Source organism: Manis javanica, chromosome 2 (assembly GCF_040802235.1).
Source record: "Manis javanica isolate MJ-LG chromosome 2, MJ_LKY, whole genome shotgun sequence".
Lineage (NCBI taxonomy): Eukaryota > Metazoa > Chordata > Mammalia > Pholidota > Manidae > Manis > Manis javanica.
Window position 1 is genome coordinate 176,041,304 of NC_133157.1, and position 25,295 is coordinate 176,066,598.

Here is a 25,295-nt window from a genome sequence, read left to right on the forward strand (position 1 = left end):
CACGTTAACAAACACAGAAATGCTGGAATATGCTTGTAGCTACACCACTTAGCTCAGATATAGCAAGGGTAATTATGAGTAACTACTGAACTTACTAGCTTCCCAAAGGAGGGGAATGTTCATAGTCACATACTTGACCCTATCAGGAGGAAGTCATCTCAGAAAGGCTGCAGATGGATACAAAGTGCATAAAACGAGGGTATCGCTGGCTCTTAACAAACCCACACAGTCACTTTTGAACATAAACTCAATACACATTATAGTGATAGAGATCTGGTTCTATTATTTTCACAAACCAAAGAGTACAGATTTCAAGTTATTTTACAAATCAGATGATCAAATGGAAATGGACATGAAAGCACTCAGTAAATTATTATGTACATGTTTTTTAAACAAGGTGTTATTTAAAAATAATCTACATAAAAAAATTTGACAAAGAAGAGACAAAATCATAAACAATAAAACAAAATGTAGAAAACCAAGGAAAAGGCCAGAGAATTAAAAATAGAACATACCTTTCATCAGATTTGGAAAATTAGATATATGCTTTTTAAAATGTGCATAAAGCAACTTTATACTGCACTTAAGCAGTTTGAGAAATCCCATTTTATTTTATAAATATATGCTCTATGACTGGAGCCAATATTTGGGCAACATAAAAGGGTCCTGTAGAAATTGTCTGCTGCCATAAATCTGGGAGGCAGGGTTAAAGATGGAATGAATAAGGCATGACAATGCTTTATAAAATTCAGGGAGAGCACACATCTAAAATCCCAGCAACCAAATTTAGTTATCAAATAGTGTAACTGTAATGGACTGTTTACTTGGAGGCTGGAAATGATGAAGAAAAGGAAAACTATAGCTTCAGATTAGTGTTTTAGAAATAGTAAATCCATACTATTTTAAGTAAAAATGGACGATTTTATTTTATAAAGTTATGATTGGCAGAATACAGAAAAATTGTTTCTCTTTTATCTTTACATTTATTTTCAGTACCAAGCAAAATGCCACAATTGCAAGAATTCATTATAAACTATTAAAGGTAATCATTTGGTGAAATTATTCAAATTACAAAATGCTAAGTAAATAAATGCGCTTAAAAATACATGAAATATAACAGGTATGCAAGTAGTGATCTTATTGATTCCTTTAACAAAAACTAACCACCAAACAAAAATCACAAGAAAAATATTGTCAAGTTAAACAGAAAGACTAAATCAAATGTATTGTTCATTGGGATTATGAAACTAAAAATCATTTTTTAAAAAAAACCCCAAAACAACTAAACAATTAGGATTGAAAGAAAAGTAGTATTTCAATACTATATGTATTTTTTCTACTAGTAAAAGAAGGAAGGATTCAGAGGCCCATTAAGTGGACGAGGTCTTCTTAGTATGGACATATAAAGTTCACTGTTACTCAAAGATGAGAAAACTTATGTAATATGAAGGGAAGGAAAACTGTTATACCTGCAGTAGGGCAAAAAAGGATCAAATGCATGTGTAATATAAGACCAGAATAATCTACCTACAAAGAATTGTTTTGTACTTTAGTAAATCAGGGCATAAGTTCTATCCTAATGAAAAGGCAATGGGAGGTCTCTGATAAGGTGGAATTTTCATCGCCAGAAAAAGAGATACCCATCAGAAAATTTGTATTCATGTCTATAGTACTGGTTGCAAAAAAATTAAGTACACAATTAAACTATTTAAAAAATATAAGGTGGTAAATGAATAATACATGTCATATGAATGATATGCCAAATTATTGTATGCTATACTCATAAGTGCTATTAATAAATACACTCAATTCATGCTACAAGAGAAAGAATTGAAAGACTTAATTTCACATTTCAGAATTCCTGAGTCTTATCAGAGAAAAACGAGTACTGAAAAATAAACAAAATAAACCTACTCTATAGTAGGGCAAATAATACAAATTTGGGTATTAAATTAAAGTTGTATTTATACTTTTAAAGCTGAAGACTATGGGGACAAATGTATATGCACTTGAATGGAATTACAAACATGATTTTAAAGCTTTGTTTTTTATTTAAAAAGGCATTTTGATCAAACAAGGCCACCTGAGTGACAGCTTCAATGATGGCATCCCCACCATTATAAAGGAAAAACATTTCTATTTCAAAGCCTGATTACGATTATAAAAAGAAAAAGAAGTTTAATAAAATGTTTTAGTAAAATTGCTATGGGACAGCCCTTTGATGAAAGATGTAACAAGGGTAAAATTAATGTAATGGAATTAGAACACAAGGTCTAATTCGAGCTATCACCCATTACATAATTTCCCTTTTGCTTTGCATATTACACAGTGAAAATAAAAAGGTATCTTAAGAGCACTTCAGTCCCACAATGTAGGATTTAAGCTTGTATGAGCAGGTGTAAATGGCCCTGCAAAATGTGATGGTTGCAAAAAATACATTCAACCAAAAGTTAATGTCTACTTTCTGACTAGTAAGGAAAAGGGAAGCAGAGTGGTCCCCCTTAAAACAGTAAAACCAAACAGAAAAGCAGTTTATTCTTTCTGGAAAGACTACCAAAGCAAAAAACATCCAATAATATTATGCATTTAAAATTGCATACTTTTACTCATCTTTATAAGTATGAAAGATACATATAACTATGGGCTTTATAAATAAAGACACTAAGCAGAAAAATATTTGGGTTATTTCTTTGTTCACAAGTACCCAGAAAGAACACAATTAAAAAAACACTAAAGTGCAGACCTATAGGCCAATACAGGCATAATAAATGATAAAGAGGTGCAGCCAAAATTGCATCTACATTTATACTTACATATCCAGAAAATGATTCTTGTTTTAAAAAATTGTGCAATTTAAAAACTAGTCAGGTTTGTGCCATATACAGTTAGAACTTGTCTCTGCCCACTAGTGAGGTGACCACTAGACCTTGGACAGCACACTAGGCTCCTGGCAATCATACATTTTGTTAGAATCATACAATATTGATTCCACCTCCAGAAAATGTTAGGGTCCTCTTGCTGCAGAATGAAGAGCCACTGGTATTTGGCTGACTGCCTTTAACCAGAGAGGTTTTCAGTTCCATTTCACAGGCTACAATAGCTGCATTCAATTCCACTTGAGCTCGATGAACTACGTAAAACATGAGGCCTATACTTATAATAATCTGTGAATAAAAATAAAATAATACAGTTAACACTTGACACAAAAAAGGGAGAAATAAATCTAGTAAATATTTGACTTAAAAATGTTTCAAACAGGATGCTCCTCAAATAGTCAGATAAGATTTTTAAATAGTTTCCACACAGCTATTCTTTCCTTGGCTACTTCCCCTAGGAATAGAGGGCCAACATTTAGAAGTAACTATGATAGCGTAATTATATGCTATCAGGTTCACATAAGGCAAGCATATATACCTTTTAGTCCATATAAAGGATGTTTCCTTGATACAAGTCAAACTTATCTCTTTGTACCAAAAAGCTTCCTTCAAGGGATAAAAAAATGTCTACAGTAAATGTAATAGCTAGCTGAACTTTACTAACATAATTAATGTAGCATTATATCTTTGCATAACTATAAATGTCCACAGTTCTTTCTAAGCCCACATTGAGAGAAGCACTACCATTTGCAAATAAACTACCTGGTGTAGCCAAAATTAAAAATATTAAGAAACACTTCTAAAAAAATGAAATACCAATAAACTTCAAAAGAAATTAATAAGAGATCCTGAGCATGACATAGGAAAAAATAAAAATAAAGGAAAATATGATGTTGAGAGAAAAAACTGCCACTCAAAAGGATACTAGATAAAGCATCAAACTGAAAGTCAGGTTCTAGTCTTGATCTAGCTGTTCACTAGTTACGCAATTTCCGGTAAGTCCCTTAAACCACATGAGTTCCTCCCACTATCCAACAGAAAGTTGTGGTCCTTCTGTGTTTTAACATCTTACATACAATGCATGAGAATGTCTAAGCAGTCCACATCTTTTAAATGGAATTTATTCCTAAATTCATTTGTATATTGGTTCTTAAGAGTTTGGAGCAAATACTCTCAGTGAAACAGGGTTAGAGCAGGTGTTATTTAATGCCCCAGCAAGTTTCCCAAGGTTGCTTTAACTATAGTGACCCTAAGATATGACACTGTTTCAATTAAGCCTACCTAGAATTTTAACAGTTCTATGGGAAAAGTATTCTAAACGTAGGTGTTGAGAGTGATGGAGTAAAAGTAGAGGCAAAGCATACTGGGGGTCAGGTAGGTGGGGCAGTGGGGGAGAACTCTTAACTTGTACAAGGGGCACCATTAAGTAAGTACCCATTAATCAATACAATTCTAAGCACATCAGATATTTTAAAGGTGGGCCTTTAAATCTTGTGTTTGCTCTCTAACATGTTAGCCCTCTTAAGAAAAGATATATACTTACTAAAAACCCTAATTTTGATACTTATCAGTAGATGGTGACACCATGTAAAGGGATGGAAACAATGTTAGAGAACTATTGAGGGAAGGTGTGGATGAGATGCTAAGTTCTGTTTAGACATGCAGAGTTTGAGATGCCTGTTAGACACCAAACTGCTCAGTGAAATGGGTCTAAACCACGGAAAGACGGCTGAGCTAAAGGTGTATATTAGGGGGCGCTTACACAAATAAGCATAATAGCACCCACCGGAGTAACTGGATTTGGCAAGAAGAAAAGTTTTCAGAATAAGACTAGAAGCTTAGGCTATAATCTTGAGGAACATTCATTTAGAGGTGAAGAGAGAAGGAGGTGTTGATAAATGAACCAGAGAAGAGGGGGAAAAATCAACATAGTGGTATCAAAGGAGGTAAGGGAACAAAGTGTTTTAAAAAGGCCTTGTTAGAACTCATACACCTCAACACCCAAAAAACAACCCAATTAAAAAATGGGTGGAGGACCTGAATGGACACTTCTCTAATTAAGAAATACAAATGGCCAACAGGCACATGAAAAGATATTCCACATTGCTAATCATCAGGCAAATGCAAATTAAAACCACAATGAGGTATATTGCCTCACACCAGTTAGAATGGCCACCATCCAAAAGACAAGAAACAACAAATGCTGGTGAGGACGCAGAGAAAGGGAAACCCTCCCACACTGTTGATGGGAATGTAAATTGGTGCAACTGCTGTGGAAAGCAGTAGGGAGGTTTCTCAAAACACTAAAAATGGAAATACCATACAACCCATTAATTCCACTTCTAGGAATTTACCCAAAGAGAACAAAATCCCTCATTCAAAAGGACATATGCACCCCTGTGTTTACTGCTGCATTATCTGCAATAGTCAAGATATGGAAGCAACCTAAGTGTCCATCAATAGATGAATGGATAAAGATGTGGTTCATATATGCAAAAGAATGTTAATCAGCCATAAAAAGAAAAATCTTGCTATTTGCAACAACATGGATGGATCTAGAGGGTATTATGCTCAGTGAAATAAGCCAGGGGAGAAAAACAAATACCATCTGATTTCACTTATTTGTGTAGTATAAAAACAAAGCAAAACAGAAGGAAAAAACAAAGTAGACTCAAAGACACTGAGAAATGACTAGTGGTTACCAAGTCGGGGAGGGGGGGTAAAGGGGCACAATAATTCAATCATAGTATAAACTGGTCAAGGGGATGGGTAGGTAGTACAGCATGGAGAATATAGTCAGTGATTCTGTAATATCTTTCTATGTTGATAGATAGTAACTGTACTAGAAAGGTTGGGATTTAATAAGAGGGGTAACTGTTGAAACACTGTGTTATACATTTGAAACCAACAAAAGATTGTATATCAACAATACTTCAATTAAAAAAAGTCTGGTCAACAGTCTTATATTGCTAGGAGGGGTCAAGTTAGATGACTGGAAATTGCATCTGTTTGGACAAGTTTAGTGATGACAGCTTGAGGGAAGGATGCGGCTAGGCCACAGAAAGTAAGCTTAGACCCAGTGAAAAACTTTTTGGGTTTCCAGCAAGGGTAAACTTGCTACATTTTACATGGGATTTGTCCAGATGTGCTTCAGAACCCAGGCCTAGCAATCTGTACTGACTCTTGCCAACATGCCATCTTCCAAAGCCCAATGAAGTGTTAAAAAAAAAAAAACTTCTTTAAAAGTTTCTCTATTAAAATGAAAGAATCAAACCCAAGTGCAAGATCAGCCTTATACATACAGAAAGTCATCTCTTCCACTGTTAACTGGAGGCAAGATGAGTATGAGCAGAATACAAGCAGGTTAGCAGATTTCTTATGTATATTTAGGGGTTTCCTATTTGAAGGCCTCTTATTCTTCTGTTAAGAGAGAGAAACTGTTGAGAATGAAGAGGGAAGTAGGTGAAGGAGTTCAAATTGTGAGATGATAACAATTGCACTCGTCACTGAGACAACTGATGGGGTGGAGAAGACACAGGGGGCAGCTGGAGTCTGGGGCAGCACTGTGAACCAGCCAAAGGTTTGCAAACCACGAATTAAACACTGCCAATCGGCTTGTTGTTGTGACATCCCCAAAGGGACATGTAAAAAGCAGATCAAAAATCTGGGTTTACCCAGGATTGGGGTTTTGGCTGGTGGGTAACACAGAAAAATGTTAAGTCATGGGAAAGGGTAAGTGAATCAACAGGTCATGGAATGTAAGTTGGATTTCCATGCAAGAAATCATGTGTTTGTATTGCCTTAATTTCACAGACACTGTGGCTTCTCTTAAGGTGACCATAAAGCTCAGAGGGAAATTTGCAGCACACTTTTAGCAAATACAAGGAAAGGAACCTCATCAAGTTACTAACTTTAACCTAAGCTTCACCTTTTTTCCCTATGCCAATTTTCCCCTTCAAAATTTCCCTCTCTTTTTATTCTCCTGTGCATCTTCTGCAAGCTGAATAAGATCTTTTCTGCAGTAACCTAAGCTATAAGTAACGTTAGTTAAATCAAACAGGCACAGATATGCCTTCACTTCTTTTTGTTGTGGTGGTAGTTGTTTTCATAAATGCTTGAGCTGACACATTTGCCTTTTTTCTTCTGTCTTGTATCCTAAGCTTAAATTTGTCAGCTCAAAGAGGGAATAAATCACTGAAAAAAAAGAGGGCCCTATATGTCTAGAAGCACCACCAACAAATGTACAAACTATTTTGTTCTATTATATAACCCACTGATTATAGTTGAGTGATTTACTAAGATGCATTGAAATATAAAGTAGCAAACAGTAAAAAACCACTAATAATGACAAATTCTAATTACTCAAATGTAAGAAGAAAAAGATGTTTCAAATGGCTTGCTCATTTTTACTAGAAAAAACAGCAAGATATGCTTTAATTTACACTAAAATAATCAGTATGCTATGTATGTCATAATCTTATAGTAGCTCAGGATAATTATAAACATAAATTATTATACAGATACAATGCATAGGAAGTTTAATAGGTGATTAGCATACCAATACAATTAAAACTGAACCAAGATTCAGGTTTTACATATATGTGTGTGTATATATATATATTATATATGTGTATATATTATATATCTGAAGGAAAAAAGTAAACAAAAATAAAAACAGACTCCTCAAATATCAAAAATATGTCATATTTTTCTTAAAGCAAGCCCTTTTACTGACAAGCTTTATTTATAGCTCAATGCAAATATTCTTGGGCTTACTCTGTTTACTAAATCTGTATTCCATAAGCACAAAGAAAATTAACTAACTTTGGCTTTATCTGTCACACTATTTTTTTAATACAATATAGTACACCTAAAAAACTTGAGAAATAATGCCATGAACAGTAAATCTGTAATATAATACATATTTAATAATGGTATAAATTAAAACTAATAAGTTACCAGTAAAACTAACAGGTTACCAGTAAACACACAAAGCTAGGCTATTTCAGTATTATCTGCTTAATAAGCTACAGTCTATTGGTTATGAGCATGGTCTCTAGAGCCAAATGCCTCAGTTCAGTTCTTGGTTCTACCCCTTGCAGCTGTGACTTTAGAAAAATTATTATCCACTGGTATGCTAGTAAACTAGCTCTCGGGGATCAGATGCAGGAGTCTTGATTTGAAGCCCCTGCCATTTTCCATGGAGTAACTATTCCCACCATGATCAATTTCAAGCTAACAAAGCTGACCTCATTGTAAAGCAGAGTTGGGAAGAGATGTACACAGTTGGCTCGAGATAATAAAAGTATATACTTCTAAGGTTTTGGTAGGGATTAAATGAGCTTAACTCATTATATGACATATAAGGCACTCAATAAAGGTTAGCTATCATCACTATCACCATCATCTTACTAAATCATTAAAAGCATAGTGATTTTATATTTTGGTAAATCTCAGGAATTAAATGTATCACAACTAAAGAAATGAATTTTTAACTCTTTCTGTATACAATTTAAAGGCACTGAATAAATTTGCCTACATAGCAGAAATTTCCTTTATTATCAACCTCTTCTTTGGAATTGTATATACCCCAAGCTGTGTTACAGTTTGCCTGGTAATAATAATCAATCTTACTAAAATTCTTACTTAAAATTTCTTAAAAAATCAAACAAATCTTATTTGGATTTGTAAGGAATACTTCAGACACTTTTTATAAAGTAATGCTTTCTAAAAATGTTTTTTCTACATCAAATTGTACTAGAAAAAAATTTACATTGCCAGTATAATTCTCCTGAAAAATGCCAATAGAAGAGATCAATAATTTGAAGGTAAAGTAACTAAGCTAAAAATCCAACCCCACCAAATTTCACCAAAGTTACCTTTGGAACATATTATCAACACTTCTCACTAACAAGAGTATTTGACTTACTGATGACTTTGAAAATAATTCCTGTAAAAAGAGCCCTATTTTATCATTCCTTTTTTTCTTTAAGAGAATTTCCAGTCAGTGTCAATTCAGTTCTAGACATCTGCATATATCCACACAATTCAAAGTGTAAATGTCTTCAAAATATGAAGCATAATTGAAAGAACAAGAAAAGATATAAAAAGGAAAAAAATCCTCTTAAGTTATTTTGAATTAAATCTTTTAGGTTTAAATCAGCAATATCATACAAAAAGAAAATTAAAAACAAACAAAATCCTTGGCCTTAAACTCACCTGTAAACAAAAAACAAAATATCCAGTAACACTCTGTTCTGCAATGACATCTTCCATTGTCCGCAGGGTGGTACCCAAGTAAGAATTCAGAAGCTGGGTAGGAAGCAGTCCAACTGAAGATGCCATCAGATAGTTGGGTAAGGAGAGCTCAGTAATCTAGAAGAGCAGATTAAAGGGAATGATTCATTACCAAGTAAAACTTCAGTTTCACGTAAAACTGTGTGTACAAGTCTTGCTGGAGGTTTTTTCCCCGGGATGAGAAGGGAATGAATACTTTGCAAAGCATTCTGGTTTTTACAGATGATTATAAAGGGAATACATGCTGAATGCAGAAGATTTAGAATGAAATAAAAGTTTAAAGAAAAATTTTAATATTCTATTATTCTGCCATTGAAAGTTAACACTTGTGACTTTTTTGTTCTTAGATGTAAATGTGCACACATATGGATCACTTTGGAAAAACAGTTTTGTAAATCTTCCTTGTGTCATTCACATTCTTCATAAGTGTACTTAAGTGGCAGTGTCATCCTTGGGCTTCGAAGCCAGATGACTAGACATTCCAGTGCTAAGAATTCAATGAGCTGCTTTGTCTCTGAGCACCAGGGTTTTTTCATCTGTAAAATGAAGAGAATAACCACCACCTTACATAGTTGTTGTTAGGATCAGATATTTGTACAGCATCTAGCAAATGCCTAGTACATGAGGTAGCAGCATCTACCTCAAAAAAGGTAGAAATAATCATTATTCTGTAATTATACTACCACTGTATGGATGTAGCATAATTCAACCCATCTTCTACTGTGGAACATTTACATTGCATCCTTGTTTCTTTGTATATATGTGATTATGCTTTTATTTTTTGCTATTATAAATTTTTTAAAAAGTTGAAAAACCCTTGAATATTAACCTGTGTGAGAGACAATGTCTAAAATATCCCCCAAAACCCTCACATCTCCTGGTATTCATGCCCTTGTATGCTCCTTTCCCTTAGATTGTGGGCTGGACCTAGTGTTTACTTCTAGCCAACTACAGCAGCAGTGAGATGTGACTTGCAAAAGCATAGCACTCCCTTTCTCCCTCAAGTGGGCAAGCTGCCATGTTGTAAGTAGCTCTATGGATAGGGTCATGTGGCAAGGAACTGAGGTCTTCGGCCTACACTGAGCAAAGACCCCCATGAGCAAGCTGGGAAGTGGATTCTGCACAGGCAAGCCTAAAGATGACTGCAGCCATGGCCAACACCTCGACTGCAGGGTTGTGAGAATACCTGAGTCACAGGGACCCAGCCATGCTGCACAGGAATTCCAGAGCCACAGAAACTATAAGATGATAAATGTTTATTGTTTAAGTTACTTAGTTTTGGAGGGATTTGTTACATAGCAAGAAAATACTAAAACAGTATGTATCTTCATTTTTAGGATAGGTCACTAGGAGTGGAATTACTGGATTAAGCAGTAAGAACTGTTTTCTCAAAAAGTTCACACTGATTTACATATGTATCAATAAGGAATGCATAAGTATGTCCATTTCATCATACTCTTACATTTTAATCTCAGTTTGATGGGGTAAAAATTATGTTTCATCATTGTTTAATTTATAATGATATTAGTTTTAAATATACATTTTTCTACTTGTAGTTCTGGTGGCTTTATTTTTCTACATTTGCCTATTTTTTAATTGGAATGTTAAGTATTTCTCTTATTTATTCATAAGAGCTCTTTATATAGTAAGGGCAACCTTCTGTCTTTTATATTTAGCAAGTATTTTCTTCTAAAGTCCTTTATCTTTTAATTGTATGTTTTGACATACAAGTGTTTATAAATCTTCATATAATCAAATATCAATCTTTTCCTGATTTTCTATTTCTTTTAGCTTTAGAAAGTCCTTTTAGATCCATTATTAGTTTTTACCTATGTTTCTTCTGATTATATATTTCTTTTTCACATTTACCATTTATTTCTTCTGGACTCTATTAGAATTAAAAGGGAGAATATAGTCTTATTCCTTCCCTTCCCCAGTAGGCAATTTTCCTAGCATTACTTACTGAATAGTCAATAACTTTTCCTATGAATTGTGATGTTTATTATAAATGAAGTAATTATATTTAAAAGGTCTATCTGGGGCTATCAAATAATGTCCACTGATATCTTAAATCTTGTATTGAAACCAAATTATTATGAAGACTATCAGGTAATATCTGATAATTTTCCATCTTTAAACACCTTCATTAGTCTTTTTAAATTTCCATTACTATCCTTACCTACTCATTTTTACAGATAAATTTTAGAATCACTGTCATTCAAAAAATAATAGTAAATTTTATATTAGAATTAAGGTAAATTTACAGATTAATCTGGATAGAGCTGAAATCTCCACAACATTCAGTATTCTTATCCAAAAATGTTTCTATAATCACTCAGAACCTTTTACATCTCTTACTAAAGTTTGGTAATTTTATTCATATATATCATGCAATTCTTATTTATTTCCAGGCATTTTGTTATTGTTGTTTTGCTACTGCTATTAATTTTGAAAATAACTTTTCTATATCCCCATCTAGGTATTACTGGTATGTAAAAAAGCTACTGGCCACTTCACTAACCTTTTTTTTTAACTGATATTAAAATCTGTTATTTTAATAGAGTAACCTATAGTTACTCTTTAACTACAATCTAAACAAATAATGTAAATCATACTTTCAGTAAAGCTGAATTCATTTCTACTCATGGATGATAAATTAGTTTGGAAAGAATGCTGCAGTGACTGGTTAACAATCCACCTAAACAATTACTGACTCAATCACTACCATATGCAAGATGCTGCAGTAGGTGCCTGCAAGAGATAGAAACTAAGTCATGGCTCCTGCCCCGAAGGATTTATACACTGACAAGTACACACCACCAGCTGCCTCATAAACAGGCAGAAAGAACCCTGTGAAAGACTGTGTGCAGAGCATTACAGAGCAAACAGGGATTAGGAATGGGGCCAAAGGGCAACCTTGTGAAAAAAGAGGCATATGCAATGGATTCAAAGCTAAATACGGGTTTGGCAGGCAGAGACAGGTGAGATGAGGAAGGTGAGGTGTTCCAGGAAGAGAATGAACACAGACAACATAACAGGGAAAGTACAGGATGTGTTAGCAAAGTTGGCAGTGGGGTTTGGATTATTTATAGGGCACATGAAAGAGAATCCTGTAAAACAAAGGCCAAGAATTTGGGATGATACTTGTTAGGGGTCTGGGGTGGTAGGGGAATGGGCCTGTACTCAGGAGAAAAGCACAGGGAGTCTATCGTCAATGAATGATGCAAATGGGGCTAAAAAAGGTTTCCTTGTTAGTCTGCACACTTAAGGAATGGAAAACTTTCTTTAGAATAACATGCAAATGTATAAAATGAGTAAATACAACAAAAATAAACCTTATAAAGTCATTATACTGCAGTTAATAATTAAACATTCTGTGTTTTGGAAGTTATCTTTAAAATAAGTATTTAAGTTCTGAAACATCAGAATGCAAAGCTTCAGTCTATATTCTTTAAATGTAACAAACTTTAAGTAGAACACAAAATTAACATTCACGGATGACATCAGTCATATCCAAATGGCTGTTCTATGAACAGATGTCATAAACCTGAAACAACTCTGCCACTCAACAAGACCTTTGTCCAAAGAAAGTTTATCAAGCATTTCATGACCAAACCTCATCCTAGGGAAAAAGCAGGTATTATTATTTACATGTACTTCCTTCCAAAAATATGTGTATCTAAAGAAAGCAAAAGATTAATTTCAACTAATCATTATAAACAGTTTTGCTGGAGTGTCAAATGATTTAACCAAAGGAGCAACACAAATAGTTTTTCAACTATTGCTAATTTTATTAAATATATATAGGTTGCATATTATTCTAATACAGTACTTTCTATAGGCCAAGGTCCTACTCAGAATCTGCATCTGGCTCCAGTCTCTAACAAGCATAATTAATTTAGAATACTTATTCCCAGACTTATCTGGACTTCTCTCCCCAATAGGACCTTATACACCAACTTTTTAAAAACGTCTCCATGTCCTACTTTCCACAGACATTAAGTGTGGGCCTAGAATATTCCCACCGGAATTCCTGCCTGTAATACCCTGGGAACTTGGCTGGGACTTTTCTCTCACTCTGAAGAACCAGAAATCTCAGCCTAGGATGTCAGTGTGGTCGTACTGATTAGTTTCTGTGATCAAATACTCCCGTGAGTTTTGGGGATGGTGAGCGCTGACTGCCATCCTCCCATGCTTTTAAAACTTTAATAGCACTATAAAAGTATATACATTCTTATTTCCAGAGATAGTCCGATTTAGTGGGAGATGTAATTCACTTGTGTAGGCCAGTAGGGGTTAATGTAGAATATTACTTTACCATATACCAAATAGATCCTGAAAACAAAGAAAAGCCTACCTGAAAAAAAAAGAAATTAAAGAAAAAAACCTTAATTCTGAAGAGCAAGAGCTGTTTTTCTTTGGAGCTGGCATTAAGAGAAGCTCCATCTTCAGATGCTTACTGAACCCAGGGCCTGCTGTCCTCTCAGGCATAGCAGAAAGTACAGCTCCCTGGGCAACCCTGCCCCCAGCTCCTCCACTTTTTCAGTTAATTCAACCTACTAAAAAACTCTATTGTTTTTTATTTTTATTTTTTTATCTTTTTTTATTTTTAATTATTTATTTATTTGTTTGTTTATTTTTTTTGAGAGGGCATCTCTCATATTTATTGATCAAATGGTTGTTAACAACAATAAAATTCTGTATAGGGGACTCAATGCACAATCATTATCCAATCCCAAGCCTAATTCTCAACAGTCTCCAATCTTCTGAAGCATAACGAACAAGTTCTTAAATGGTGAACAAGTTCTTACATAGTGAATAAGTTCTTACATGGTGAACAGTACAAGGGCAGTCATCACAGAAACTTTCGGTTTTGATCACGCATCATGAACTATAAACAATCAGGTCAATTATGATTATTCATTTGATTTTTATCCTTGATTTATATGTGAATCCCACATTTCTCCATTATTATTATTATTATTATTTTTAATAAAATGCTGAAGTGGTAGGTAGATGCAAGATAAAGGTAGAAAACATAGTTTAGTGCTGTAAGAGGGCAAATGTAGATGATCAGGTGTGTGCCTATAGACTAAGTATTAATCCAAGCTAGACAAGGGCAACAAAACATCCACGGATGCAGAAGATTTCTCTCAAAACAGGGGGGGTGAGGTTCTAAGCCTCACCTCTGTTGATCCCCAGTTTCTCACCTGAAGGCCCCCCTGCGACTGTGCCTGTCTTAGGTTGTTCCTCCCTTGAGGAATCTTACCTGTCTCTGGCTAACCAGTCATCTTCCGGTGATGTGAAGTTGGTAAGTGAGAGAGAGGCAATATTGTTTGAAAAGGTTAGCTTTTTACTTCTTTGCAGATTTATGCCCTGTGGCTTCTATGCCCAGCATTTGTCTTGAGGTATCTTTACCACTTGGAAGAATTATGATACTCGGTAATTTCGATATGAGGCACGAATTCTACTTAGGGGTTGTGATTATGAAGGAAGAAGAGAAGCTATAGAAGTAGCAGATGGAAGAAAACATGGGAAGATTATTTCTTTGACATATCTTCTTGTAGTGTAACATAAGCGTGTATAGGTTTTAAATTACTAATTAAATTGCGTGCACACATTAACGTAACAGGAATACAGCTACATAACCAAAGCAGACCTACAATTACCAGCCATCTCCAGTGAAACCAAGAAAACCAGTTAGGCACCCTAGGCATTTGTGAAAACTTATCAATGATATGATGGATATTGTCTAACTGAATTTGAATATTCTGAGAAAAATCAGACAAATTAAAACAACACGTTCCTGGGAACTGTTCACATCCCATATGTTCTTTTAACAGTAGATAGTCTGTAGTTGCAAGATTTTGGAGCGCTGCAACTTGCACTTCTCCTAATTCTTGGTTGAGTTCCGACAGTATAGATCCAGTCAAATTTGTTGTAAAACTCTATTGTCTTTACACAGAATATCTCAACATAGATCTAATGAAGAATATAAAGGTGATCTGTGTTGAGAAGAACTCAAATTACATCCATAGCTCTATGAATCTAATATTAGTTTTGGCTAATTACACCTTCCTGCGTAGTTCTATTTCTTGGTTTATATAATAGGGACATTGTTTATTGACAAAGTTACTATTAAGGTAAATTCCAATTAAAAATGTATTTAATAATATTATATAGAAAAAAATCATGAATACCTACAAAAATTTTTAAGAATGGTCAAAAGAAATTATGATGACTACAGTTTGATCTTTCCATCTATTCCTACTTGTTGACAAATTATGTTTTATTGTGTATATATATCTTCCAAATACTACCAACATTTCAGAAACAGCTGGAGAGAAGGGAAAAAGTTAACAAACGGCAACAAGTTTTCACTCCCAGCAATATGAAAATTTTAAAACTGGTTAAGGAAAAACTCTGCCCATTCCCTTTCCTTCTCTCCCCAAAATACTTTATATGTCCCAGTCTCAGTTGCTCTAGCTAGACACCTCAGAAATCAGTCACATAGCTCATTCCTCCCTCATTACCACATCCAGTCATCCACCATGTCTTGGCAATGCCACTTCCTAAATAACTAAGAAATCTCCCCACCATCTGTTCTTGTTCCTATTCAGCTTCTCCCTTCCTGGTCTTGATACCCAGACTCCCACCTGTGCTAAATCCAGCAGAAATCTTTTAAAAATGCACATCCAGTCGTGCTTAAACTCTTTTGTACTGTCATCAGAATAAGGTTCAGGTTCTTCTACAGGCAGGAGCTACACATGGCCTCTGACTGTCTAATCACACTGTGTCCCAGCCTCTTCTTAGAACACTACTTGCCGTCTTTTCCTTCTAGGCCTTTGTACATTGATCCCTCTGGCAAGGACATGCACACCCTTCCTCCCACTTCTTTTATGTGGGCAAAAGTCCAAAACTGTCTTTCACTGTCCAGTCATCAATTTCTCTAGGAAACCTCCCCCAAAGCTCCCGTGTTCCCAAGCCTGCATTAAGAACTGCTTTCAAGATCTCTGACAGAACACTATGCCCTGCTGTCCCCTTCAGACTAGAGAGTAATTGAAGGTTTCACTGTCTGCCCCTTGCCCTCTTCCCCAGACTATAAATTCCATGAAGAATGGGGCCTATCTGTCCTGTTCTTTATTGTGTCTCCAGTCTTCAGCATGATGCCTACTACATATTAGGCACTAAACATGTTTATGGATGTCGACTATAGATCAACATCAAGACTGTTTTATTTATAAATGCTGAGACTTATAATAATTGCCAGTTTGTAAACAGGCTAGGATGCAGTCATTTGTAATTGGCTGTTCAGAAATTGAGAACACCTCCCCTTTCCCCCCCATACATGGAAATTAATTGTCAGTGAATTTATGCCATGATATACATAGAATAGTATTTCTCTGCTAGACTCAAGCACCTTGAGGGATTTGGGATGGGCTCAGGGGGAAGGTTTCTACTGACAGAGATGGTTAGGTTAGTCTACAGTGCAGAAGTTATCTTTATACATACAGACTTTTTCAATATTGAGTCCCTAATTAGGCACTTTGGCACAATGTCCCTAAATTAGGAACAGCTTTTAATGGTTCCTAAATATTTGGGGGGTCACGGATCCATCTGAGAATCTGATTGATACACACACATTGAAACTTCTCCCCAGAAAAAAAGTCAACACTACTGCATATAATTTCGGGAACATAAGTTAAAAAGAACTTCTTTATAGAGTTACTTTTTAGATGAACTTTAGGTTTATTATGTTTTCTCATTCAACAAAAACTTACCAAATACCTTCTATACATAAGGCTCAGCTGTAAGTACAGATAAAGATACTAAGAAAACCATAGCTCACTGTGGGGTCATTTTAAATCATTTGGTATGAAACTTGATGACCAAAGGGTTCACTACATTCATTAAAAGTTCACAAAAATCATTTATAACATTTATTTACAATGTTCTATAAGGAAACCACATATGTAAATAAATGTAAAGACAAGAAAAATAAACATTAAAATGTTAATTATTTTCTTCTTTGTACTTATACTTTTCAAAGTTTTTACAATAAACATTTTGTAGACAGAAAAAAACAAATACTGTTAAAACAACTTTTAGTAAAGAAAAAATTTTTTTAATCTAAGAAGAGGTAATAAAACATACTGTATATGTTACTATGATACAATAGGCTAGAGATACACATCAGTGAATTGTTAGCCCAAATATGGCACATAAAAGCCACAGAAGCTGATGAGATAAGGCAAGAGGCACAAAGAGGGGAAAACAGTCTCAAGGAAGTAATGGCTGGCTCTGCTCAGAAGTGCTGTGAGGTCTAAGGATGGGGCTGAGGTGCCATCACATCTGCCAGCTTCACTGTGATATATGACCCTTTGGAGTTAGACTCCAAGCTCCTTCAAAACACTGTGTCTCTGTCTCTATTCCATCTGATCAACAATGGCAGCGCATCAGAATAGTTTAACAGTAATAAGAAAATAATCATGAGCTACACGGTACAGTGATAATTATTACTCCCAACCATCCATATCTGAATCTGTTATATCTGTAACACAGAATAGGAATTGAAGATGAAAAACATTTTTACAGAACATACTATTTCCAACCTATTAGAATGAAAGATAGTTAAATTGTTGCTCAGAACATTTGCCTTTTTAAGAGCAAACTCTGAAGCCTTGTATATGTAACCTTTCTCGTTTTATAACTATGACTGGTGGCCAGATCATTAAGTGACTTCACTGAATCACACAGGAGTTGAAACAGAACTTCAGGTCCCTAAAAATGTCCATGAGACTAAGACTTTGCTGTACTTGCAGTCTTACCATCACTATATAGTCTAAAACTTTCACTTAACTGTAATAAATTTGTTTGTGAACTAAATTACCAAAAGTAAAACTTATCGCTTTCTTGATTACTCAGTGCAAACTTGAGGAAAATTCATTAGTTGTATTTGCTTCAACTATCTTTTTGTTTCTGCTTCTAACCTATTGTGAGCTCATAAAAATAGCCAACTGAGAGTGAGCCAGGTAATGGGCCAGGCCTTGCAGTTTTAAATGCAGTTGCATTTTACTCACAGTATCCATATATTGCTTTTATAAAAGAAAAAATACAAAGGCAAATACAACGTATGTGAGAGCTTAAGGGCCTCCCCATACAGCTGCAGGGACTCAGGCTTGGGGGCTGTTTTTTCCAGTGACTGCTGTAGCTGTAGTGCAAATTTCTTCCGCAAAGTGCCAGGTAGGAAGTCTTTTAGGCTTTCAGGTCTCTGTCACAGCTACTCAACTCTGCCATTTTAGCATAAAAGGAGCCACAAACACTACATACATGAATGAGCAGGGCTGTATTTCAATAACACTATTTACAGACACTGAAATTAGAATTTCATATAAATCCCACATGCACAACATAGTACTCATCTTGTGGTATTTTTTTCAATCATTTAAAAATGGAAAAACTATTTTTAGCTTATGTGCTGTACAAAGTAAACAGTGGGCCTTGCCCACAGACCAGTTTGCTCTGCTCAGAAGTGCTGTGAGGTCTAAGGATGGGGCTGAGGTGCCATCACATCTGCCAGCTTCACTGTGATATATGACCCTTTGGAGTTAGACTCCAAGCTCCTTCAAAACACTGTGTCTCTGTCTCTATTCCATCTGATCAACAATGGCAGCGCATCAGAATAGTTTAACAGTAAGAAGAAAATAATCATGAGCTACACGGTACAGTGATAATTATTACTCCCAACCATCCATATCTGTTCCAAAGTTTTGGGATGATGTCTAATTCAACTGTCAGAATCTTGCTCAGTGCCCGATTCATGTACGGTCCTCCATAATGTTTTACGTCGCCACTGAGCATGTACTCCGCAAATGGAACCAGACCTCTTGAGAAACCCAGCTCTTCTCGAAGCACAATTGAACTTTGGCTCAGTTACTGACTCCCCCAACTAGCATGTGCCCTTAGGCTAGTTACATTACTGCTCAGTGCCTCAGCTGCCTGAGCTGTAAAATAAGGATTAAGGTTGATCTGAGCATCAAGTACGTGATGTGTGAATGTCGGAACAGTGCCTGGGTACTTGGTGAGTTTAACAGAAATACTTGTTAAACTAAAGAGAAATCTCTGAGTGGCAATGTCCTCATTTTGGAATGCACACGGTGGAGAGAAGGAAACAGTAAATAATGAACAGACGCTGTATTTTATCATGGCTATGCAGCAGGAATTATTAAACACATATTACAACAGAAAGAATGGCTCTTTAAGGGTAACTACAACTAGCTTAAGATGTCACAGTAAATGTTAGAACCAAGTCTGATTTCAAGTGTGGTATTTGTCCCTGTATAATTCATTGATACCTCCTCGAAGGACTGCTGTGATTGGGAGATACCAGCTATATAAAATTGCTCTGCACACTGTAAAGTGGTATGCAATATATGAATAAGAGGATCTTTCATTCCTATACTTTATGTTTCTATCCTAGGTAGAAAGATTTGATGATGATGGATATAAAATTTCTCATGTATAAAATTCTCAGGGTCTTCCTTTCAGAGAAGGACCCTTTGAAAAAGGTTTGACTTTTTTAACTTCTGCAGTGACCAAAGTGAAGAGTGACAGAGAATGCCTTTTTGGATCACCTGCATAACAACAAAGTCAAACCCCTCTGGAAGCAGCAAGCACCAATGTTAATACTGTTACCCACAACAACCAATTATGTAATATTTTTTGGATTAAAGTTGACATTTCACAGTAACGTCAACTGTAGAAAGTCCAGGTATCTCCAGGGAGGCATCTTAGAGCAGATCTTACAAGAATACTTCAATGCTTACTAAATAGACAATGGGATGCTATTCTTGGGAATGTGTTCAGTTTTCAACTTTATCAACAAGTTTCTTCTAGATGGCTTTACTCTCTTAGGAGTCCACTTCCTTCTACACCTGCAACAATAATCCTTTCTTACAGAACCAGTTTCTTTTTCCAGCAATTAATGAAAAGGAAAACATGAAGTTTCAAGGCTGCAGACAAGATTTGCTGTTTGAACCAGATATACCATGTCTACCTCTTAGAATGTTAGGATTAAATAAATTAACACATCAAAGGTAATTGTGGAATGGAAACAAAGAGGATATGCTGTGAGGGTTTTGAATTTATCCCAAGGGGAAAAGAAAATCCACTTGATGGTCTGGCATTGGAGTATCATGATTAGATTTGCATTTCAGAAAGATCTTTCTGGACAGAGAAAAAATGGGAACTCCTTGGCCCAGAGGCAAGGAGACCAGGTGGGAGGCTGTGCTGCTGAACAAGGGTAGTGGCAGTGGGCTGAACTCTTCAGGAGGCAGAATTCATGGGATTTAGCCAGTGATTAGATAGATGTGAGGGATGAGAAGGAAGAGGAAGTCAGGTGTGACTCATGAAGATGGATCCCTAAGACTCCGGTACTCCCTCCTTGGTTGTACACATATCCCCCTTTTGAAGTTAGCTGTGGCCATGAAACTTGTTCAGGTGAGAATAAAAAGTGTGGTTACTTCCAGGTGTGCTTTAGAAACCAGTGTGCAATTGAACATGTAACAGTAACCAAGTAAAGATGGTGATTCTGTCAGCCTGGATCCAGCGTAAACAGAGACTCTGTGCCTCTGCCCCAAACCAAGTTGAACCTGGATCTTTGTCAACAAGTAAACAGAAACCTTTGTTTTTTAATCCACTGAGATTTGGGGGTTGTTACTGCAGCATAATTTAGCCTATCCTGATGGAAGCAGTAAGACATGATCATTCCAGATACATGTCCAAGTTAAGAACAGTACCTAGAAATGTGCACACAGAGTACGGGCTAGAAATCCATCTTAATGGGCAGTAATACCTACAGATACCAGGATTACATGAAAAACACTGGGTTGGGGGGAAGGGGAATATATTTCCCAGAAGAAACAATGGGTGCATTTTTAAAAGAAGAAAAAATTTAAATATGTACTTGGGCAATTATATTACTTATGATCTCAGAATTGATACTATATAAGGTGTTAGGTACTTGTCTATTTCAAGAGTTTCAAAAGTGGTGTCTGCTTGCTTATCCCATTTTAGAACACATGGAGGAAGAAAGAAGATAAAGAGTAGATAAGAAGCAAGAGAGAATCCCATTCTTCCATATATTCACCTTTCACAATCAGATCCTGCCTGTAAAATGTAAATACCACTACCTCCATCACTAGCAATAATTGCTAACAATTACTGAGAATTGACTATGTGTCAGGCAAATACTTAATGCCTTCACTACATAAGCTTATTTAACTCTTGTAATTCAGACTGGACTAATAAAGGATTATCTATTTCCAAAGCCTGTGCCTCTCATGGCTACTATATCTCACTTCCTCTTTGAGGTAAGCCCTGATAATCATGGGTATTGGAAAAAAAATGAATTTTAACTGGAATAGTGGGTGGGGAAGATATGGGGATAATTTAAAAGTCAAGAACAGAAGAAGAAAAGAGAAATATGCCTGGAAAGAGGGCAGCTGTGGGAAGTCAGAGGGGCATGGGAGCACAGAGGGTGGAGATGGAATGAAGTTCTAGAAAACAGAAGGGAATGTTGGACTAAAACAAAAATCAGCCTGAGCTAAGTTTACCCTAGGTTAATTCAGTAAACTATTTTGGTTGAAACAGCAACTAAGCATAGAGTTAAGAATAACAGAAATGAACAAGATGTCATAGGCTATATCTAGTGGCTCCAAAACCCACCCTGCTTATGGTTATCAGTATGAATTTTCTAGTATGATGTACCTTATCCGCCATTCCTGAGTTCAAACCTCAGGAAGATGGGTGACTCTTAACGGGTTTCTAGATGGCTGAGCCTCCATTTATTACTCAGTAAAACTATGCCAATGATACCTATTTCAAGAGGCCATTTTTCTTGACCTCACAATGCCAAATTGAGAGTTGCTTCTCGTCAAGCTCAGTTTCAACTATATATATAATTACTTTAAATTATTTCCAAGGACGAATTATTCACACATTTAATATGTTAACAAGACACTATCAAAAGAAAAATCTATCTTAATTTTAAAGTATATAATGAGTCCTTAAATAGTCAAGATTATACTAGGCACAAATACACAATGATGAAATAAAGCCAGGATTGAGACCCTACTGTCATTGTGAAATGGTTTACTCTACCATTTGTTTAGTAGACCTAGGTGTCCTTGGGTAATAATAGCAGTGATGGTCAAGAAAAGCCAACATGTGAGTGTATATTAAGCCAGGCTCTATTGCATGCATTTATCTTCATAGGATTATCCTAATAATCCTACGAATTAGGTGTCACTATACTTTCCCCATTTTGCAAATAAGAACTAAACCATTAAGATGATAAGCAACTTGACCAAGGTCAACAGACGTGGACAGCAGGACTCCCAGGCACCAGCCATGTGTTCCAGACCACAGTATATGCATACTCACCTTCTGCAGGGCTGATTTAAGGAATAAAAATCTGTGGAAAGGGCTTACTCTAGGAAAGTAGGTATGCAGTAGAAGGACAAGAAAAGGCACAAATGTACAAGCTGTATTGGAGAACAAAGCAAACAGAATGAAACTCTGCCAGTTACTTAGTCCCAACCCTCTTTCAAAGTCGTAGGACCCTTAATCTAGTATTACCCAAGGTTGGATCAAAGTTCATGTTTATACTTCATACCACAGGATGTTGTAAAAAGGTACAAATTTAAGACAGGAAACATACAAACTATGGTAAAACCAACCTTTATCTCTACAGAAAACACCTTATTTTCATGCCTTCACATGCCTCATTCTACAGTCACTGCAGCTGTTGGTTAGAATCAACATGAGATTTGCGAAAAGCATGAAAAAAGTGAAGAAAAAAATTTTAATCACAAAGACGTAGCCTGGTTAGAATTATTTTTAATACAAAGCAGAATGACAAGTGTCTAGACATTAACCATAATTTATTTTTGAAACACAACAGTATGTTAGAATCACTAACATAAAATACATTAATTTCTATGGCTTTGAGCTATATCTCTTTACTTCCATACATAGTTTTAAGGTTAGCTGAAGCCTGGGAATCTCTATATGACCTCGTAGTTTAGTATCATTGAATTCAGGGAGCTCAGTGATCTAGTTTAACCCCATCACCTTAGGAAAGAAGCAAGGGCAAATAGGGTTAATAATTTGTTCCAAAGTTACTGAGTTTGTAAAGATCAGATTCAATCAGATGGTCTCACTAGCAGTGTTTCTATTCTTCAGTCAGTTGTGCTGAGATGTACACTAGTAGAGAAACCTAAACTAGATAAGCAGAACATATGAATACAAGGCAAAAAAGAGTGTAGATTAACAGAAATGAACAAGATGTCATTGACTATATCCAGTGGCTCCAAAACCCACCCTGCTTATGGTTATCAGTACGAATTTTCTAGTATGATGTACCTTATCAGCCATTCCTGAGAAGAAAACTTATATGCTCATTGGGCATATGTTACCTGTTCTATTTTGTTCTAGCCAGTACCTAGTGATTTCAAAATGAAGTTCCTCCAAAATAGGATAAACAGGAGGATTATCCCCTTTACATTGTATTAAAGCAAATTACTTGACGAAGACTAGGCCACTAGGCCTATTACAGATTTTGGGAAACTCCAAAAATGTGGAGTCCGTAGCTATCTATCCGCTCCATTGTTTACCCAAACACTTCCTGTAGCCCCAGGTCGTTAAAAACTTGAGGCAAAAGCCTGAATGCATTTATGCACGTAGGCGAGAAAGCTAGGAAGGTGAAGCCCTTATTAACCCTGTTGCCAAAGCTGCTAAAGAACTAAGATGAAAAATCTTTAAAATGGACATTTCCATTCATACCCCCTCGTAGTTAAAAGGACTCATCAGTTTTAATCAAACTCATGCCAAAAGGAAGTGTTCTTTCTCTACCAGATCTCATATTGACTTAGATTTGCTTATGAGATTTCTCAGGGTGCGACGTTAAGTATTTTTAACTCCTGTTGTCAATGTCATTTCTCTGCTGGCATGTATCTGATAGAGCGCCCTCCAAGGCCGTCACAAGATCTCTCAAAAACAGACTTGGAGAAGGATGGGACAGCGGGACACTTACCGAGAACACTGCATTCTGAAGCCCAAAAGGTATGGGGGTCAGTCTGGCCAAAGCTACCACTTTCAGGCCGCTTCCTCCCTCCACCACGCGAATAACGGCGCTCAGCTTCTCGCTTCTCTGGATTCTGGTGGCCACCCAGGCGGTGAGTAATCGCTTGCAGACCACATGAGCGATAAAGGTGCCGATGAGGACTCCCACCACCATCAGTCCCATGCCCAGCACGAAACCGTACAGGTAACCGGCGGCCACGTTGAGCACGATGTAACCCCAGCCGCAGGGGAACGAAACCACGATGAAGCCCACGACGAAGAGCAGGACCCCCAGCAGCGAGTCGAGGCTCTCCACCCAGAGCAGGAGGTGCTGCAGGTAGCGGCGGACCAGGGCCAGGGAAGCGAAGCACAGCGCGGCCAGCACGCAGACCAGCACTAGGCTCCGGCACCAACAGGTGCTGCCGAGGCAGCAGCTGCGCCAGTTTCTCACCTCCGCCACGCCGACCACCACGTTGCCGCCGCTGCAGCTCCCGGGGCCGCCCGCCAATGCCCCGCCCGGCGCCGGCAGCTCCGAGGCCGCAGGCGGACCGTGGCGCTCCAGATAGGCGCCGAGCAGGGCGCCCGAGGCCGCCGCCGCCGCCGCCGCCGCCGCCGCGCTCGCCCCGCCCCCGCGGGGGAGGCGGTCCACCGGGTCGTCCCCGCCCGCCGTCCGCGGCAGGGCCCAGCCGGCGAGTAGCTCCGCGCGGCCGGGGGGCGCGGCGTGCTGCAGGAGCTTGGGGGGCGTCTGGAGCAGGCTCCCGCCAGGGCTCCACATGCCTCGGCAGACGCGGGCCCTCAGCCGGCCAGGCCCTCCGCCACGCCGCGCGGCCAACGACCCTTCATGGCGCCCCGCACGCCCGGCTTCGACTCCCTGCGTCCGCTCTGGCGGCCTGGAGACGGCCGGGGAAGGAGACGAGGACACGGGGACGAGGAACGGTCCCGCAGAAAGTGAGTAAACTCCGGACCGCGCACCGGCCGAACCCGCCCCTTTTCCACCAG

The 25,295-nt window shown here is 37.2% G+C and overlaps 1 protein-coding gene across 1 annotated transcript; it reads right to left on the minus strand.

Annotated features, from left to right (window-relative positions):
• Positions 1-257: 257 nt before the first annotated feature.
• TMEM64 (transmembrane protein 64) lies at positions 258-25,295 on the minus strand. Its single transcript, XM_017659312.3, has 3 exons — positions 24,268-25,295; positions 9,096-9,251; positions 258-3,164 (listed from the first exon to the last, which is right to left on the minus strand). Exons 1-3 carry the CDS (start codon positions 25,069-25,071, stop codon positions 2,973-2,975), a joined length of 1,152 nt encoding a protein of 383 aa, XP_017514801.3. The 5' UTR covers positions 25,072-25,295; the 3' UTR covers positions 258-2,972.